Source organism: Chelonia mydas, chromosome 1, assembly GCF_015237465.2.
Source record: "Chelonia mydas isolate rCheMyd1 chromosome 1, rCheMyd1.pri.v2, whole genome shotgun sequence".
NCBI lineage: Eukaryota > Metazoa > Chordata > Testudines > Cheloniidae > Chelonia > Chelonia mydas.
This window is the reverse complement of record NC_057849.1, coordinates 331,265,919-331,286,823: the sequence shown is the minus strand read 5'-3', so window position 1 is coordinate 331,286,823 and position 20,905 is coordinate 331,265,919. Positions and strand designations below refer to the sequence as shown.

Sequence of the window (20,905 nt, the reverse complement as noted above, 5' to 3'; positions counted from 1 at the left end):
AAGGGGCCTAAGGGATTTAGCCATCCAATTCCCATTGGGTTTCATTGACTTTCTCCTTTGAAAATCCCAACCTGATTGGCTAAATTCATATGCACATTGAGTTCAATGGGATTACTTGTGGGTGTAACGTTTACTCAGTTGCATGGAGTCTTTATATAAAAGCTATTAGTAGTAGTAGTGTTTTGTTTTAAATGACAAGCACACCTGCTGCAGAAATAACAATTTGCTGGCAAGTCCATAAGGCCATGCCAACTGCACTGCAGCTTCGAACACAAAAAGTCCTGCATATTTACCTCGGAATTCCCCTAGTACTACATGGCAGTTATCTTCTATTGTGGCAGTCGTCTCCAGAGAGGTAAAGAGAGATGTACATGAGATGGGTGGCCTATCATTTAAAATGTTGCCACATTGAGTCCTGTGTATATTTTTCTACTTTGGAACATATCTAGTTTTCTTCTCTTGAGCTATTGAATCTAATGCCTAAGGCATTAGTTTTCCAACTGTGGGGCATGCCTCCCCGTCCCCCAGGTGGGCACAACAAGGTTAATGCGGGGTAGGGGGGGCAGCAGAGACCTGACTGGTTAAATTTTTTTTCTTGTTTCTTCAGTAATAAGGATTCTCCTCAGTAGCTGAGTCTCCTGCTTCAACTCTAGCCAGGCTGGAAGATCAAAAAGAAAAAAGCAGGAGAGGAGGAGGAGAGGGCAGAAGGAGCGGGAGGGAAAAGAAGTAGAGAGAAGAGGAGTGGGAAAAGAACGACTTAGGGAGAAAAGAAAACCTAAGCCAAGAAAAGTGCAGACAGCAACAACAAATCTTGAATTGGGGCTCTATCGGCCAAAGCATCTGGGGACCCCTAGCCCTAGCCCTTATCCTGGCTCGGAGAGGAGAGTGGGACTTTCTGTCACATCCTCCGAAGTGAGACCAGAGGGGCCAGCTATTGTTGCTGGCCATCCCAGAGCTGTGCTGTGGGTTAACAGGCCAACCAATTTTCCTGCGGCTCTAGCCTGGCCAGGGGTAAAGGGCCTGACCTCTACCCATTCTTCCTCTCCTTGGTTACCCCTTGGGGACCAATCTTCCTTACCCTGGGGCCTATGAGCATGGATGTCTGCAGCTCTTCCAGTGTTTCAAGCAAGGGACTATATGGGGACTGCCCAGAAGAGTCCAAGGGAAAAGGAAGCTCAGGGAGATCATTCCTCTCATCCTCATAATGAGAAGGATACGAGTAGAGATCTGCCTCTGACTCATCTTCCTCCCCTTTAGGTTACGACTCCCATGAATCGCAACCACTACTCCCATCTGCTCTCCCAACATGGCTCTGAGAGCACATCTTTGTCTCTTACATTTCCCGTGATCAGCCTGAGTTGTACTATGGGATTCCTCACTCTCAGTTTTCTGTTGTTTCAATGCAGACACTTCCTGCTCCAGCCTGTTACTCTCTCACTCACTGTCACCCGCCCCGGGCTTGTACAGTGCTACTATCTGAGCTGCCCTGTTCCACCGTCCCCTCTCCTACAAAACAAACAAACAAACTACTTATCAGTTATTCCTTCTCCACCACTCCTGGCTGGCTTGCCAAATCTGTTACCCAGCATTTTCAAAGCAGATTTAAACATTTCACTCCAGGCAGTGTCAGGAATAAATCAATGGGAACACAGCAATTCTGTCTGATGACATATTAATACAAGTAAGCGTGCTCTTATCTAAAACGACAATTTATTAGATATAAAGCACACAGACATAAGCAATAGGTTTAGGACATCCCAGATATAGTTACCCACAGTCTGAGATGGTTTTGAGTGATCACCAGCCAGACTTCCAGGGGCCCGCTTTCCGTCCAGCTGATGAGGAGTTTAGATGTCGGCTCCTTTCTGGAAGAAAAGCTCCCTTGAACTGCTGTGAGGTATTTACTTTTACCTAATCTGTTATAGCTAACTCGAACAAAACATATCTACAGTGACTCCTAGTGCAGGGGTGGCCAACCTGTGGCTCCGGAGCCACATGTGGCTCTTCAGAGGTTAATATGCAGCTCCTTGCATAGGTGCTGACTCAGAGGCTGGAGCTACAGATGCTAACTTTCCAATGTGCTGGGGGGTGCTCACTGCTCAACCCCCTACTCTGCCCCAGGTCCTGGCACCACTTCCCCCCTTCCCCCAAGATCCCTGCCCCTTCTCCCAAGCCTGCCATGCCCTCGCTCCTCCCCCCTCCCCACCAGAGCTTCCTGCGCACTGCAAACCAGCTGATTGCGGCGGGCGGGAGGCATGGGGAAGGATTGGGAGACACTGATTGGTGGTGCTGCCCCTGGGCGGGAGGTGCTGGGGGCTGGAGGGGGGTAGTGGATGGGGGGCTGCTGACATATTACTGTGGCTCTTTGGTAAATTCTGGCTCCTTTTCAGGCTCAGGTTGGCCACCCCTGTCCTAGTGGGTCAGCATAATAATCTCTACTGGGTCACCCATTCTCCTAATTTCAACAAACTACTTATTGTCTCAAAACATTTCTAGTATTTCTAGCGATAACAACAATATGTCAGGGGCACCCAAAACCAAGGTCGCTATCCACTCAGTCTCTTCCATAACTTTCTGTCCCAGCCTCCCATTCTAATTAACAAACTGCAAATATGCAGCTGTCTGACCTTGTCTCAAAAAGGCCTAAAATTATTCCTAGCTATGCGATGTTTGGTTTACAGCTAGCAGTACATGGCTGACTGCAGGACTGCCAAGTTCTGGGGTACATGCAGGAATGTCATGGGGCAACAGGAGGAGAGAGGTGAGGCGGGAGGGGATGTGGCCTCTCCCTATGTAGAAGGTGGGGAGGGGCCCATTCCAGCTTGCTTGCCTCTCTAGAGATTGATACATAAGTGTGCTCCCCCTCTCCCTATCTGGGAGGTAATTCTTCCGTGCACACACAGCCTCTTGCAGGTAAGTGCTGGAGATCGCACCAGGGCCAGAGGAGTGATTCTGTGAGTGATTCTAGGGATCCCAGGGACATGAGGAAAGGAGTGCAAGCCTATCTGTCTGTGTCCTGCTGGGGCTGCATGCCCAGAACATGTCCTGGGCTGGGGAGCAGCAGGGTGCCCCAGCCGGATGGGCTTCTGGACCCCAGGCATCTGTGGAAACACTGTTTCTTAGAAAGTCGGGGGCATTCCTGGTGGGAAGTGACTTTCTGAAGGGGGACCCAGCAAAACAACATTTGGGAATCTCTGGCCTAATGAAATCCTGAAACCAAAATCCTGCAATGATCTGTCCATTAGGAACCCTTGGGATGGTAGCTGAGCTTTGCATGGACTCAAGTCTGCTCATGGGGGATCGAATAGCACAGTCTGAGCTGTACGTCAAATGAACAAATAAAATTTCACTGCACATAAGTCAATCCTGGGGGTTCAGGAAAGGCGGCTCATGCTACCTGATTTCGTCTCCCTTCTAAATAAGGGTTGGAGAGAAATTCAGCATTTTTCAAAGTATAGGCAAGTGCTGAGATGATGTTCAGCTTGTGAAGTTCTCATGTACAAATGCCTCAAAACGTGCTCAGTTTTCAAAACGGGGGGGAAAAAAGGAAGTATTCTTTGTATGTGTTCTTCATACAGAGCATCCCAAACACTTCACAGAAAAAAGTCTATAAAATGCTCCAGGAAAAATGGAAAGTTTTTGTTTTTAAAGCCCAGTTTAAAGAGGGGAAAGTGATTAAAGCCAACATATTCAAATTGGAAGTCAATGGAGATCTGCTGCAGTGCCTAAAAGAAATCAACCAACTAAGGTCTGATCCAAAGCCCATTGGAAAGACTGACTGACATCAGTGAGTTTTGGGTCAGGTCCCTAGTGATGGAAATGGCAAGCGGAGATAACTGATATTTATTTGTTAATAGAAGAGAAACATACTTTCACTGATTTGTAGCTGTCAAGTTGTGCACATGGGCAGCCTACGTAACTGTGCGATCTTATTACTATTACTCTCATCCTTTCCTCATATTGCTTATTACACTCACTTTTTGCATCTAGTTTTAAATTATATTGTAAGCTCATCAGAGGAAAGCTGGGGATTCTTGTATGTACGGCACCTTGCACAGTGGGGTGCTGATCTTGATTTGGGCCTTTGCATGCTATTGCAATACAAACAATGAATAATAATGATAATAATAATAACAGATGCTTGTCCTCTTGAAAATCAGGTCACTTATTTTGGTGCCTCGCTATGGATTTAGGCTCCTGTCTTCAGGCATCCACACTGGAAGATGATGGCTTCCATGTGTAGGAGAAAATGGGGAGGGGAAGAAAGCTCCAGATGTGGCATCCAAAGTGCAAAAGAGGCCCCTTGTTTCCAGTGGTGAAGAATCCTAACTTATGGGAGGGGATACAGAGAAGCGTAGGGCAGAAGGAGGCTATGAGATCATGGGATTAGAGTGGAGAGAGTGCAAGGAGAGTTTATAATGAAGGTGACAGAGGGATGGGGTGATGCTACTGGAGTGAGAAAGCAGTCTGTGCTACTGGACCTGCTGGAGGTTAGAGTGCAGGGATTCAGGAAGCGTAGCCTAGGTGATTGCAGTAGTCCTTGTGTGAATGATTTCAGCAGTGTGAACCTAGCAGTTTTGTCAAATGACCCAGGGATGAGTGTGGGTATGCATGAGCTTGTGTGTGTGATGTGTGTGTGATAAAATGACATCCTACCCTGTCAGACTCTCCTTTATCTGCCTGCCTTGACTTTCTCGGATCCTGGCTACACCATAACTTGCTTCTACTGAATGCTTCAGACACTGAATCCTTCTCCTAGGTAAAAAGTCCTCTTTGTCCCATGTTTCTGACTCCACTAACACTCCTCACAGTCAAACCTTTGCTTTGCTTTTATGGCCTAAAATCTTGGAGTCATCTGTGAACCCAGTCTCCTCTCTCCTCCCATGACTCCCTTGTATTTACTTAACATTATTGTCCAAAACGATCTGATTGGTTTTCATTTTGTCATGCCTGGGTCCCACCGAAAACACCCAGTGCCTTCAGGTGAACATTAATTAGGAACTTAACAAGCTTTGAGTCCTAACGCCATCTAATGTAATGTGTGACTCAAATACCTTTCAATTTCAGACTCAGATAATGTACAAATGGATAGAGCCTAAAATCTGCAGGGAGGATCTTCCTGATGCGTTGAAACTGCCTCCTTCTGGAGAGAAGAAGGATTGTCCACCATGCAACCCTGGGTTTTACAACAACGGATCATCTTCCTGTGCTCCTTGCCCTCAGGGCATGATTTCGGATGGAACAAAAGGTATGAGGTCTTTTATCTGGTGAATACACCTTCTCAATAACTTATGGCAGTTAGACACCGACAGACTTTGCTTGTTTTTCTGGAGGCTGTCACTTGTTTGTGTGTGGCCTACATTTCTGTGATGTGTCCCTGTCAGTCAGTGTTCTGGTCTGTAAAATAATTATTGGTTAAAGGACATGGGAGCAGGGTTGGGGAAGGAAGAGAGAGATGGAGAACATGAAGAACAGGAGTGTCCTAGTTGATCCCCAGAATGCTTTGTTATAATGTTTTGCTGCCATTATTTACTGTGATGTCTCCTGGATATGTCTCTTGGCTGGTATGCACATATTTAAAGTTATTTTTTAAGCTCTCTGAGAATGGAATCATGACCACTGCAGACAAAACATTCTGTCTAGTCCAGGGATTGGCAACGTTTGGCCCGCGGCCCACCAGGGTAAGCCCCTGGTGGGCTGGGCCAGTTTGTTTACCTGCTGCGTCCGCAGGTTTGGCCGATCGCAGCTCCCACTGGCTGCAGTTTGCCGCTCCAGGCCAATGGGGGCTGCGGGAAGCAGCGGCCAGCACATCCCTCAGCCCACGCCGCTTCCCGCAGCCCCTGTGGTCTGGAGCAGCGAACCACGGCCAGTGGGAGCTGCGATTGTCTGAGCCTGCGGACGCGGCAGGTAAACAAACCTGCTTACCCTGGCGGGCTGCATGCCAAAGGTTGCCGATCTCTGGTTTAGTCCATCCCGCTGCCAGTGCCTATTTGTTCCCTACAGTTCGTTGGTCCAGCTAATCTGATTCAAAGTATTGTCAACAATGAGGCCTCTGTCATCCCAGCTGGGAGAAAGTTCTACAGGTCTGATTCTGTGCGGCCATTGGCTGTTCATTTTTAAAGGGATTAATGTTCCTTTTGAACTATGTCTTCAGATTTGCTCACAGCTGCCCTGAATGAAACACAAATGGTTATGAAGTTTTTTTAAAGCACTGTATTTGATATTCACTTTTTGTGTGTAATTTTCTTTTCCTGCCTTTCTCTTCCTGTAGAATGCAAGGCCTGTCCTGCTGGGACTGAACCAGCTCTCGGGCTTGAATATAGATGGTGGAACGTTCTGCCGGTCAATATGAAGTCGTCTTGTTTTAATGTTGGCAATTCAAAGTGTGATGGAATGAATGGTGAGCTGGTCTTTCTGTCTTATTACTTGTCTGTCTTTCATGGGTGCCACTCACCAAAGTATTTGAGTGCCTATCCCAGTGAATATATGTGCTTTATGCAGTTCATTCCGACATGCAGCTCCTTTTCTTCCTCTCACTGCAAAAGGATTTAATACCTCTAATAGACATAAAACTTGCTGAAAACCAAAAAGGAGAAAATAAATATCCTCAACTAGTGTAAACATTTTGGCTCTGTTGACTTCCCTGGAGCTACACCAATTTATACCAGCTGAGCATCTGGCCCATAGTACACTGTTATGCATCTAAAGGTCTATTTTAGAAAAAAAGTCCTCTCCGAGTTCTGTTTTTGGTTTTCTCCATTTGTGTCTTACCTAATGCTTCATGATCACTGTGACTTTCAAGGACATTTTATTAGTGCTTTTGAAAACATACAAAGTTTTCAATCTTTGCATCAAGCCAGCCTAGTGCTTTCAAAGCAGTCTCCCTGCATGTGTGCTGAGATGGCAGCAGAGAGCCATCACAGAACCCCTGTGAAAATATTCCTGTTCAAAAATTTTCCAACCCATCCTCCTATTAGTGCCTGTGAGGAATTGTTCTTGTTTGTATAAGGGTCCTGGTGAACAACTGTTCTCTATTTTACATGCTAAGGCTGCTAGGATGATGTAATTCAGTCCTTGGTTCAGCAAAACGCAGAAGCGCATGCTTAACTTAAAGTGCTTATGTGCTTTGCTGAATAGGGATGGACTTCCACGTATCCGTAGATTTTAAGGACAGAAGGGACCACTATGATCATGTAGTCGGACCTCTTGTACATCACACCCCATAGAATTTCAATTGCTTTGATAAATCATGACTTCATGGTAACATTTGCACATGAAATTGACAATGAATAGCTAACTTCCAGGAGACGCAGGAGAATGATGGCCACTCAGTTAGCTATTACTACTCAAAAAAAAAAAAAGATCTTGGAGTCATTGTGGATAGTTCTCTGAAAACATTTGCTCTATGTGCAGCGGCAGTCAAAAAGCATAACAGAATGGCAGGAACCATGAGGAAAGAGATATATAATAAGACAGAAAATATCATAATGCCACTATATAAATCCTCCACAGCTCTAAACTGCATACAGCTCTGATTACCCCAATTCAAAGAAGAAATATTAAACTTGAAAAAAAGGTATAGAAAAGGGCAACACAATTGATTACAGATATGGAAGCCGTTCCATACAAGGACTGATTAAAAAGACTGGAACTGTTCAGCTTAGAAAAGAGATGACTAAAGTGGGGATATGAGAGAAGACTATAAAATCATGACTGGTGTGGAGAAAGTGAATAGGGAAGTATTATTTACTCTTTCACATAACACAAGAAACATGGATCACCCAATAAAATTAATACGCAGTGGGTTTAAAACAAACATAAGGAAGTTCTTCTTCCCACAATTCACAATCAAACAGTGGAATTCGCTGCAAGGGGCTGTTGTGAAGGCCAAAAGTATAAGTGTGTTTAAAAAAAAAAAAGAATTAGATCAGTTCACGGAGGATAGGTCCATCAATGGCTATTAGCCAAAATGTTCAGGGATGCAACCCTGTGCTCTGCGGGTCTCTAACTCTCTGACTGTCAGAAGCTGGGACTGGACAACAGGGGATGGATCATTCGATAATTGCCCTGTTCCGTTCATTCTCTCTAAAGCACCTGGCACTGGCCATTGCTGGAAGACGGGATACTGGGCTAGATGGACCATTGGACTGACCCAGTACCGCCATTCTTATGTTAGCTGATAGCTGTTCTTAATTACCTTTCTTTTAAAACAGTTTATTAGGACTTTATAATTTATTCTAAAGATTTTTAAAAAATAATGTATTTACTAAATAATTTTGAAAAGTACATTATGTAGAGAGACTTGGATATTTAAGTAAACTGACTGTTTTTTGTACAAAAAATGGCCTTTCCTTTGCAGGCTGGGAGGTGGCTGGTGATCACATCCAGAGTGGGACAGGGGGCTCTGACAATGATTATCTTATCCTGAACCTGCATATCCCAGGATTTAAGTAAGGAACATAGTTTCTTTGTCAATTTTTCTTGTATTCTCCTCTTGTACCTGTTTCACATTGGCTTATGCTTGGAATACAATGGAAAGAAAGTTACTACACTAGAAGTGCTACCGTGGTACAGCTGCACTGATGCAGCTGCGCTGCTATAGTGCATCCGGTGAAGACACTCTATGCCGACAGGAGAGAGCTCTCCCATCAGCATAATAAATCCTCTTCCGCGAGAGGCAGGAGTTATGTCAGTGGAAAAGCTCTCCCGCCAACATAGCACTGTTCACACCGGTACTTAGGTTGGTGCAACTTACGTTGCTCAAAGGGATGGCTTATTCATACCCCTGAAGTGACATAGGTTATACCGATGTAAGTGGTAGCATAGACCAAGCCTGATTCTCCAGTACCAGATCATCCATAAGTAACTCATTATCCAGTATTTTATTGTGATTGGGACTGTTGACAACATAAGCATTGAATCTGCAATCAGGATTCTTCTTACAACTGCATGGAGTGAAGTCATTGCACATCAAAACAGGATCAGGGCCTTGGCCAGTGACTAAGGGCCATATTGTGCTCTCAGTTAGGCTGGAGCAAATCAGATGCAATTCCACTGAAGTCAAACCAATGAGATCTGAATCAGGCCCTAGGCTGTGACCCTGCAGGGCTTACTTACATAAGCAGTCCTACTGAAGTCAGTGGTGTGATGTATTCCCATACATAATGAGCAGCCATATGACTGACTTTTATTTTAAATTAAGGGATGACAACAAACAAGAAAGGCAAAAGAAAAGTCTCCATGAGAGAGATCACAGTGTCTCTGAATGTGTGTGTGTCCTCTCTGACATGCACAATCAGCTCTCCTTCACTAGGGTCTTGCCTTCACTAGGAAGAAGGGTGTTCTTTAACATGTGATGGAGCTGCAAAGCAGGGGACTACAACTCCCATCAACCCCCTCCCCACCGTACATCCCCTTTTTCCTGGCTATGCAGGGATTATGTTTCCCATCAGCCTCCTCCCCATGCACTTTCCCCTTTCTCTGGCCATGTAAGGAGGAAGGTCCAAAACGGGAAGTGGCCAGCCTCTGTTTGGAGGTGGGAACCACATGGCAGCAGGGAGCTGGAGAGAAACCCCAGGAATTGTGGACAGAGCTCCATGTGGAACAGGCTGTGTCTGCCAGACCTCACAGCTGTGTGCATGTCTGTATGGGACTTATGGGGGAGCAGCAGTGACTGGGCAGGAAGCTAGCAAAGAGGCCCAATGAGACACACTAACTGAGCCTGCTTGGAAACCTGCAAATGCTTTTTTGCTTGAATAGAAACTGGGCTGGAGAGGGCACCCCAGGCATTAGGCCTGAAGAGCCCTGACAGCTGACTGGACTGCCCCAGGGATCCAGACAGGTAAAACTGTATGTTCATTGTAAAAAAATAATGAAAAATCACCCCCCGAATTGAAATAGTGATATCAGAACAAAAACCAGTTACATTAGGACAGGTTTCATGTGAGTGAATTTCTTCACCTCTCCTGTTGATTAAAAAAACAATTGGCATAATTAGGTGCTAGGTGTCCTTAGAGCACCTGTTAAATATTTCATTTCGTATCTGTTAAACAGACCTCCAACATCGGTGACTGGGGCAACCGGGTCAGAACTAGGACGAATTACTTTTATTTTTGAGACCATCTGTTCGGCAGATTGCGTGATATACTTTATGGTGGTAAGTGAGACCTCTATCTGTATGGCAGAGGGATATGATCTTGGTCTTCCACATATCTCTTTCATAGCTGTATATGGGCATGAATTAGCTGCGTTAGGTTTATTATCACGAAGAGTAAGTGTGGCATTAGTTTAATATCTGCAGTGCCCTTGAAGAAGTATTTAACTGCTGCTGTCCCAGGGCTTCTCCATCACTCATGGTAATGATCCTGTTCTTTTCTGTTATCTGATTATTTTAAAAGAAAATGACAACGGACTAAATTCTGCGTCATTCAATCCATTGGCAAAACTCCCATTGACTTCAATATGATCGGGGTTTTGACCCCACAAGTATAATAGTATCGTGGTTCAGGATACAGGGCATGGGCATTGCACTCAGAAAAGTTGGGTTCTATTCCTGTTTTTGTCACTCACCCACTGTGTAACTCTGTGGAGTTGCTAAGGCCTCATAGCTATTACTGTAACACACTGGCATTTAATATTTCACAGCTTCGTTCCACAGTATTGTATTTAATTCTCCTATGTATATTTTTAGGATGTTAATAGAAAAAACACGAATGTGGTGGAATCCTGGGGCAGGACGAAGGAGAAACAATCTTACACTCACGTTATCTCCAAAAATGCTTCCTTCACATTTACATGGGCCTTTCAGAGGACAAACCGGGGCCAAGATGTAAGTATTATATGCTTGCTTTAAGTAGAGTATTTAACAACATAGCCTCCTCTTGACATTTGCTCGAAGTGCCCAGAACTCCCACTCCACTCCAGCTTGTTTCTCAGTTCATTTATAGAAAAAGCTGGCAGATGGTAGACCTCCTGTCCAACTTAACTGCCTCTTTCTGCCATCTGGATTTGTGGTTGTGGATATATCGGACTTCCAATAATGGCTGAGTAGGGAGATGGAAAGTGGATGGTTAAAAAGGAAGAAATGACATAGAAAATAGCGAGGAGCTGAAAAAGTTGCGTACATTTCTAAAAGCAAAAGATCTTGGGCGATCTCCAAAAAAGGTTAATGATCCAATTGACTCCCCCTTATTGGAAGGGATGTCCCTCATTTCAGATCCAAATTTGCTTCCATCTGACACAAAGAAGGTGTTGTCTTGCTTTAGTAATGGTAGCGAGTGACATGAAAAATGCTGAATTGGGAAACTGAGGAGAGAGAAAATGTTATGGATGCTCAGGGAATGAATCCCACTGCATAAGCTTCCTGCCCTTGCACTTGTACATTATCCATCCTGTTATGTCTTTCTCAGCACCTTGCATTTGGGCCATGATTCAGCAAGGTACTTAAGCAGATGCCTAGCTTTGACCTTGGGAGCAGCCCCATTGGAAAAAGTGTGAACGAACTGTCTGTGCAACTATTCTCATGCTTGAAATTAGGCATCTGCTTAAGAACTCTGGCTGAAATTGGGCTTTCGACTTTATCAGGTTTAGACGCATGTTGGGGAAGTTCTAACTTGTGTGAGCAGTATCTACATTGCAATTAACCCAAGGTCTCCTTAACCCTGGCAGTGTTAGGAGGCAGTCTTTATGTACAGATGAACTCTCCTTGGATAGATTAACCTCTGAAGGTAGCACAATGTTTTTCTTCAACACAGGTTATGCATTAGTAGTTGGTTCATCTCTTCCACCAAACTCAGCCCATTGAACGAACGTCTTCTTTGAGGACAACCCAAGGAAGATCTCATCGCATATTTATCTTTGAGTTTTCATGTGTTCTTTATAGATTATTCTGGAGTAATGAGGCACCGTATCTTGTCTCACATTCATAAACCAACTGGTAGTGAGACTTCCTCTGCCAATAGTTCTTCTTTTGGGGTTTTCAAGATAGTTTCACTGATCGTGGCCTGGTGCCCAGTGTCCCAGGCAGCAACAGGGGTAGTGAATCTTCCATCTCTCTGTATAATCTACACTGAGGCAGTTCTCCCACAATTTTCATTTCAATGTCCTTTTCCTAAATTTTCAGTTGGATTTTAGTAATTGTGAGAACTGAAGGAGTGACAGCAGTCAACCATAAATGTGGGCATGTGCAGTGCTAATCTGCACACATAACACTGTTAATCTACCATTACAATCCTGGAGCTCTGCTCAGCAGAGACCGCCATTCATGCTGGTGTGTTACAAATTCTGTGCTGGTTTTGTAACATTAGGCATTAGCTCTTGAAGCTAGTTGGAGGGCACCAAGCATTGCACCGGGGGCTTGAGATGAATCCCAAGGTCTTTGAAAGCAAAAGGCTAGCACCTTCATCTACTCCACCACAAACCAAGAGAAGCTGTTCCTTTGTTATTGAATTAAGCATGAAGGCCTGCTCCGTCCAGTAAATATTGTTAGGGGCAGTTAAGTGCCATAGCTTTCTGCTCTCTCCTCTTATCCCAACTCCTGAATGTAGGCCACCAGCAGATTGCTCCACTGTCATTATAGCGGCACTTGCAGTCCATATTGACTAGTTAAGGACCACTTCTATACCAAATATACATTGTTTCATTTATAATACAGAATAAACATGCACTGCTGGAATTAAGACCAAGTCATCACCATCAAACAACTGCTTGGTAGCTTAGAATCATAGAATCATAGAATCATAGAATATCAGGGTTGGAAGGGACCTCAGGAGGTCATCTAGTCCAACCCCCTGCTCAAAGAAGGACCAATCCCCAATCAAATCATCCCAGCCAAGGCTTTGTCAAGCCTGACCTTAAAAACTTCCAAGGAAGGAGATTCTACCACCTCCCTAGGTAACGCATTCCAGTGTTTCACCACCCTCTTAGTGAAAAAGTTTTTCCTAATATCCAACCTAAACCTCCCCCACTGCAACTTGAGACCATTACTCCTTGTCCTGTCCTCTTCTACCACTGAGAATAGTCTAGAACCATCCTCCCTGGAACCACCTCTCAGGTAGTTGAAAGCAGCTATCAAATCCCCCCTCATTCTTCTCTTCCGCAGACTAAACAATCCCAGTTCCCTCAGCCTCTCCTCATAAGTCATGTGTTCCAGACCCCTAATCATTTTTGTTGCCCTTCGCTGGACTCTCTCCAATTTATCCACGTCCTTCTTGTAGTGTGGGGCCCAAAACTGGACACAGTACTCCAGACGAGGCCTCACCAATGTCGAATAGAGGGGAACGATCACGTCCCTCGATCTGCTCTCTATGCCCCTGTTTATACATCCCCAAATGCCATTGGCCTTCTTGGCAACAAGGGCACACTGCTGACTCATATCCAGCTTCTCGTCCACTGTAACCCCTAGGTCCTTTTCCGCAGAACTGCTGCCTAGCCATTCGGTCCCTAGTCTGTAGCTGTGCATTGGGTTCTTCCGTCCTAAGTGCAGGACCCTGCACTTATCCTTATTGAACCGCATCAGGTTTCTTTTGGCCCAATCCTCCAATTTGTCTAGGTCCCTCTGTATCCTATCCCTGCCCTCCAGCGTATCTACCACTCCTCCCAGTTTAGTATCATCCGCAAATTTGCTGAGAGTGCAATCCATACCATCCTCCAGATCATTTATGAAGATATTAAACAAAACCGGCCCCAGGACCGACCCCTGGGGCACTCCACTTGACACCGGCTGCCAACTAGACATGGAGCCATTGATCACTACCCGTTGAGCCCGACAATCTAGCCAACTTTCTACCCACCTTATAGTGCATTCATCCAGCCCATACTTCTTTAACTTGCTGACAAGCTTATGTGAAATGAATTGGTAAAGCAGTTCTTAGTAGACAGATCACAAAGCCACTATCACCAAGTTGGCACCAGGGTTAGTAATCTCAGTAGAGATAGGACTGTCTCAACATGGAGATTAGTTCTCCATTGGGTACCTTGGTGATGTGATTGTGAGCCACCATGCCTTGCTGCTGCCTTTTCTGAGGTAAAGGACTTAGCCTCCAGGTCTGTCAACCCAGCACAAAATTCATGTTAAACATTATTTTAAACAGTCAAAAAAACAAATGACAATCCCTTGCCTAATAACATTCCCCTTTTCTTCAGCCTCAACACATGATTTAGCTAAACAAATGTATATACGTTTCTGGTATGATCTTCTTATCCCTTAGATACGAATTTGGGAATTACGTTTAGACCAGTCAGGTGCTGGTAATCATATGCTGTTAGAAGCCAACCTTATGGACTTCAGATGGAAACAGACTTGCAATACTACAGCCTGTGAACTTTGTAATCTAGAATGAGGTGGAGAATGGCCAGGAGTTTTAGGCATTTGTCTGTCAATTGAGGGAATGGTCTGAGCACACACTATCAGTCAGGAACCTCTGAGTTTTATTCGTTGCTCTGAAGTTGTCTCTTCCTGTGACCTTGGGCAGTGAATCTTCCTGCCTCAGTTTCCCCATCTGTTAAATATGAACTCACCAAATCACTGTTCAGAAAAGCATCTTAAGCAAGTGCTCATGTGCCATTAAAGTAAATGGGATTTAGGCCCATTGTAAGCCAGTGGGTCAACACACCAACCAGTGAATTAAATAACATTTTCAATAGTGGCATGACTTCAATCTCTTCACTTCAGGGTTAAGTTTCATTTTCCAAATCAAACCAGTTAAACGTAAATCAAATAGACAAACTAGGCCCCTTCCCCTGACCCAGGCTCTCCTGTAAGAGCAAGTATCACTGGTACCATAATAAACTAAGCTGCTTGTTGGCCTTTTATCTTAGTCTGCAAGTCACCTGGTCCTATCACCTGATCCCTTGCCTCAGCCCCATCACTTGAGCTGCAGCGTATTAGTCACAGATGGGAGCTAAACCCAACTTCCTTAAAGGGCCTTCCCACCCTGTGACACACATGTTTAAAGCTAACTACATGCTTAAATCTGTTCCCATATTTGGGGCCCTACTGCACAGAAGATGAGCATTCAGGATTCTGATTATGCTATACTATAGCTGAACTATTTAAAGTGTGACTCAAAAGTAGCTCTGGGGTTATTTCTCCTGCTCTTATTTCAGAGCAGGCAATTCATACACGACGTGGCAAAGATCTACTCGATAACGGTGACCAATGTGTTGGATGGAGTTGCCTCGTCTTGCCAGGCCTGCGCACTGGGGTCTGAACAGTCTGGGTCATCCTGCGTACCCTGTCCTGCTGGACACTACATTGAGAAGGAAACCAACCAATGCAAGGAGTGCCCAGACAACACATATCTGTCTATACATCAGGTGTACGGCAAAGAGGCTTGTATCCCATGTGGGCCTGGCAGTAAAAGCAACAAGGTACAGAGATTGAAAGTGGTTTTAACCCTGACTAAAGGCAGAGATGGGAGGTTGTAATATAAGCACTCAAGGGGCAGATCTTACTGCTTCACTGTAGAAATGCCACCAGGTTGCTTGTCCTGCAGTGTAGTTAAAACCAATGTTTCATAGCTCCAAATTCATCCCTGGTGTAACTTCCGTTTCTAAACGTGTGATGATATGCTATATTTGTATTTCTGTGCATCCCACAATGTGCAATGAAACCCCCATCTAGTCCATCTGCAGGGATTGAACCCAGGACGTTGGGATCCAAAAGCCCAAGCTTCTACTGGCTGACTGAAAACACCAGATCCATTAGTGCAAATGTAGTAACGATTTGTAAACTGCTGCATGTTATCTAGCTGCTGTAGGGGACAAGACCAACACTGGATTAATCGGGCTTACATAAGCTTGCCACTGGCCTCTGCTGGCTGGAATTCTAGACTCACATCAGATTGTGATATAATGGTGGTAGCCTGCAGCAGATATAAGCTGTGGTTAAAACAGTTTGGAACTGGAGTGGGAGCTCTCACCTCACCCACCAAGGCGGAGGGGAAGATGTGAGCCAGGGAGATAGGAGGGACTCTCCCTTTACTTTTCGCAGAGGAAGGGGAGTTGTGGGTCAGTAGCTGTCTTGTAATATTTACCTTCTCTCCTTCCCAAAGGACCATTCCACCTGCTTCAGTGACTGCACACTGTCTTACCTCATGGACAACCAGAGCCTGAATTATGACTTTACCAACCTAAGTGGGGTAGAGTCATTAATGAATGGACCCAGCTTTACATCCAAAGGGACAAAGTTTTTTCATTTCTTTAACATCAGCCTGTGTGGGAATGAGGTGAGTGTTGGCTTTTGCAGGTGGGCGGGGCTAGCCTTACACTCGGTGTTTGCATTTCTGGACATTGATACGTTGCAGTATCTCACTAGTCAGTTGGGGCTTGATCTTCGGTGGTGCTAGCAGTCCTTGGCTTTGTCAGCTACTAACACAAATGGGCCCTGCATAGCACAAGCACTTTCTAGTGGGCTTTGAATCCAGCCCTGAGTGCAGCTGCTGTATATGGCAGAATGATTCGCCGGCGAGGGCCCAGGAGTGCTGATGGCTGAATTGATGCACAGAAATGGAGCTTGCTGACACCGTAGCCTCACTGATTTTCCTTTGCTCTCACGCCAGGGGGTCTCCTAAATCGTCATACACCTGAGTTTTCGGCAGCTAATGTGGTGTGCCGCTGAGCTAGCAGCTGAGACTCTTTGCTGTTGACTTCTTTCTTCATGGCCCCAGTGTTTCTGTCTATGGAGCCCCTTGATGCCCAGCTGTCTGCCTGCATGCGCTTCCCGTGCCTGTACTTGACTTTCTGTTTTCATACTTTTGGAGCAGTGGTGAAAAGCGTTTAACTGATGCAGTTTAAAACCAGGATTTCCAGCAACAGGGGCTTAATCTGAGTCTTGAAATGTACCGACACAGTGCTAGTGTGGACCCTGATCTGTCAAAGCACTTAAACCCATGCTTAAATGAAAGCATCTGCCTGACCCAGCAATACACTAAGCGCCTTTGTAACATTAAGCAGGTGAGTAGTCCCATCGTCTTGGAGTGACACACGTGCTTTGAGTTAAGCCTGTGCTTAAGTGCATTGCTGGATCAGGAACATGGAGATCTCATTAGCTTGCAGAATTGGGCCCCTCATGAGTAAACTGCTTTGTCCTTTGTTGCTGTTGCTCTAAAATTTTACTGTAGGTCTGCATGGAAGGATATGTATGACTCCATGAGACACTAATGCAGGCTTGTAGGCTAGAACCTAATATACATTCATTTATGCTTTGCATGCATTTATACTCTTTCTGAGAACAGCTTTTCCGGATTAAACCCCAGATAATGAGGTACTTTACAGTGTATCATTAATTGGTTAAGGGGAAAATGCTTCTCTTTTACAAGGCATTTTATTATGCTTTTCAAATAAACACCATGTTGTCAAGATAAACAAATAAAGGTACATAGTATCACAGGTTCTGAATAATACATATGGGAATGCACAGGGGGTAGGTGACTGGCTGTTTTAGAATTTTCACCAGAATTTAATAGAAAGCTTCATGATGGCAAAATAATGTTGCATGTTGTCTCTTTCTTGATGACAGTTGCTAATGGGGAATCAGCACCCTCTGTGTTTGCATCCCCTCCCTCCCAAGGCTGCAAATCCTGCCGGAAGTTAACACCTTCCCTTTCTCGTTTAATATCCATAGGGAAAGAAGATGGCAATTTGCACAGACAATATAACAGATGTCACAGTAAAGGACATGGTAGCTGAATCAGAAGACTATTCCAGCTTGGTGGGAACTTTTGTATGCCAATCTACGATCATCCCGTCAGACAGTAAGGGGTTCAGAACAGCACTGGCTCTACAGTCCAGCAGCCTTGCTGATACATTCTTAGGTACATGGTTTTGTGCCTTTTACTTTTTGTTCATGAGGAAGACTCTGCAAGCTGTTCCGCTGCAGCTAAGAAAAAGGGCGATATTGTTTTATGGTCTAATCCTGCAAAACCTGTGCGCATCAGTGGAGATTGCAGTGGCTTAGCTTCTCTGTGGAGAAGGCCCACTATTTATTAGTTTGTACTTGGTCACTGGTCTGGTGGTGCAGTTCAGACCAGTTAAGGGCTGTGTCAGCACTTACCCTGCAACCCGGCATGCTGGGATGCTCAAAGCCAACCTGCAAGCCCACAGGTGACACCCTAAGGGTATGTCTACACTTAAACCACTACAGCGGTGCAGCTGCGCCACTGTAGCACTTCACTGTAGACGCTGCCTATGCTGACGAAAGGTGTTCTTCTGTCAGCAAAGGTAATTCACCTCTCCAGATCAGTAGCTAGGTTAATGGAAGAATTCTTGTGTTGACCTAGCGCTTCTATACTTGAGAAACATAGCTATGCCAATGTAAGTTCCCAGTGTAGACCAGCCCTGAGTGTCTGTGTGCTAGGCAGCTCTGACCCCAGCAGTTTGTCTACAGCCCTGCTCTGGCTTCCACCAGCCTTGGTTGCAACCAGCAGGGTGACCCCAACACACTCGCAGTCCCGAATTTCCCCAAACTGTGTGCCCTGAAGTGTCCATCCCTCACCTGGACCACTCAGAGAAATAATAAGATTCGTTGCTCCTTTAAAGAGACAAAACCATGTTACAGCTTGTTAACTTAACTAGGGTAAATATACCCTTCCCTGCAAACACAGCACTGAGTTCATTTATAGAAAAATAAAACCAAATTATTAACAAATATACGTAGGATTAAGTGAGTTCACATATATGGAATGAAAATAGAAACAGTTACAAGTAAACAATAGAAAATATAAATTCTAATGGCTAAGACTTAACAAGCTACAGTCTTTGTTCAGGATCGATTTCTTACCAATCTTTCTTCTTTCCAGTCATGGCTGCCTTTGTCTCAGTCAGGACCTTCCACAGAAACACAAGTGGCTGGTTTCCCTTGTCTTCCTAGGTGAAAGATCTTTGCCTCAGCAGGTTTCTCACCTATATTCAGTTTCCAGAGACTTCGGTCCCCCTCAGTTGAAGGACCCATCTTTCTCAGCAATGTTCCCTTACTTCTGTCTTGTGCTGGATGCCAGCACGGCTTTCTGTGTCTGCTTGTATCTTCCAAAGTTCAATGATCTTGTATCAGTAAGCAGGATGACCTCATACTGTTCTTCCCTTCCTGTGATCTTCCCATCCCCATGCTGATTTGCATGTAAATAAAACTGCCATTGTTTTTGGTCACACCTTGCTTAATTTCATTGGAGACAGGTAGATAGCTACCTTCCTTCCTGTCTGGGTAAAACCTGTTTCTCCCTTTGTTTGGTCACAGATTGTAAAGCCCAGTATCAGTGAGTATTCACAGTTCCCGATACAGTGCTAATACATGCATTTCACAATTATATTAATCACCAATGTGTCATTAGCTTTCAGAAAAGACCTGACTTGATACACTTTTATAACACAGTAATCAGTTGATTCAATTGCTTATCACCTGACGTTCAGACCCTCTGTCTTTATAGCCCAGATAAAGTTTCTTTTCCCTGCTGGAAGCTGTCTACTCCCTCATTTGTTAGCTTGATCACTTTGTTTACCTAATATGTAAGTGGACCTTCCTTGTCTTTGCTTGACGACCGGGCTGGTCAGAGAAGCAAATACACGTTCTGTTGCCCAGGGCAGACCTCTTTACCAACTCCCCCTGACATGCCTGGTTTAAATACATTTTAGTCATAATTCCAGCATATATCCCTAACTCTTAATACATACCCCATATATGCATCACACAAGAATACCAAGGCTCAGTGAATTATTAGTTTTCCAGTGACATATGACATGACATCTATTAGATACCGATTATGACATAAGTAAGCCTCTTTGCTCCAGGGGAGAATTAAGCGGCTACTGGTCTATACCATTAACCGATTTGTTTTTCCACTGTGTCAGCTCAGCTGTGTTGGCCAATGCAAGGCAGAGAAGAACAAAAGCTCCTCCCATTCCCTGCCTTTCTTCTCCTCACCTGCGCAGAAGGTGGAGCTGCAACACATGGAGTTCATTGTCTCCCATACTACCCCGGGTAGGCCCCAACCCCAAGGGTCACAGTGCAGGGGGATAAGGGAGCTGCTTAGGAATTTCAGCATGAACTAATGGGATAACATTTATTGAAAAAAAGTTTGTGAATTTGTCCCCTTACTTTTGCCTTTCTCTAGTGGACTAGGGCCATCCTCCTCATTGAAAGTACAACCTCCCACATTGGCAGTCTCCGCAGACACAGAATGAGCATGGAGCACAAACTTTGAACCCCCAAGAGGCGGTATAGGGAAGGTCACACTGTTAATTCCTATGCGGTCCCTGTTATTTAGATAGAGGATTCCACTCGTTAGGGTTGTACACATGGAATCCTCCACAAACTACACATTCCCTTTGAAAAATGTAAAACTCGATCTCATACAGTGAATTTTAGTATTAGCTCTTTGTTTTATTGCATGCCCTTCGATAATGGGTAGAAGTTCACATGGTTTATTTTAAAAAATTGTGCATAATGTGAAATTACTGGACAAATTCTTAATTAGCAAATCAGATGCCATTCTGGAAAGCACACTTTGTAAAGTACAAAGCATACACCTTTCATAAACCACATGCTTAATTTGTTCTCTTTTTTTTTTGTTTGCTGTTATTTTTAGGAGCTACGATTGAAACCACACTGGGAAATATTAACACTGAAACAGAAATGTTTCCACCTTCTCCAAGGACAATACCTGATGTGAATTTCTTTTTCAAGTAGGTAGAAAATTCTCCATAGGAGGAACATCAGCGCTCTTTAATTGTTTAAAAGGAATGTAGACTTAGGGGGAAGGTCTTTAAGGCACTCTTCCAGGGCTCAGACTGATGGGCCTGCTGATGAGTAGGTTGTGAAATCAGCTAATGCAGCAGCTTGCACAAATCTGAGTTATTCCTGATTTACACAGAGGAGAGCCTGGATATTTCCAGGTGCCATCTTCAACCTTGT

At 44.6% G+C, this 20,905-nt stretch overlaps 1 protein-coding gene across 2 annotated transcripts in view; it reads left to right on the top strand.

The window, feature by feature from the left end:
• Positions 1-20,905, top strand: part of ELAPOR2 (endosome-lysosome associated apoptosis and autophagy regulator family member 2) — a 141,721-nt gene that overhangs the window by 102,196 nt on the left and 18,620 nt on the right. For both annotated transcript variants that reach the window (XM_037889266.2, XM_043552575.1), the window contains 9 exons: positions 5,068-5,248; positions 6,272-6,400; positions 8,360-8,450; positions 10,054-10,156; positions 10,691-10,828; positions 15,106-15,369; positions 16,053-16,226; positions 17,624-17,813; positions 20,580-20,676. In XM_037889266.2, coding sequence (XP_037745194.1) covers positions 5,068-5,248; positions 6,272-6,400; positions 8,360-8,450; positions 10,054-10,156; positions 10,691-10,828; positions 15,106-15,369; positions 16,053-16,226; positions 17,624-17,813; positions 20,580-20,676 — 1,367 coding nt within the window. The remainder of the gene's footprint in view (positions 1-5,067; positions 5,249-6,271; positions 6,401-8,359; positions 8,451-10,053; positions 10,157-10,690; positions 10,829-15,105; positions 15,370-16,052; positions 16,227-17,623; positions 17,814-20,579; positions 20,677-20,905) is intronic.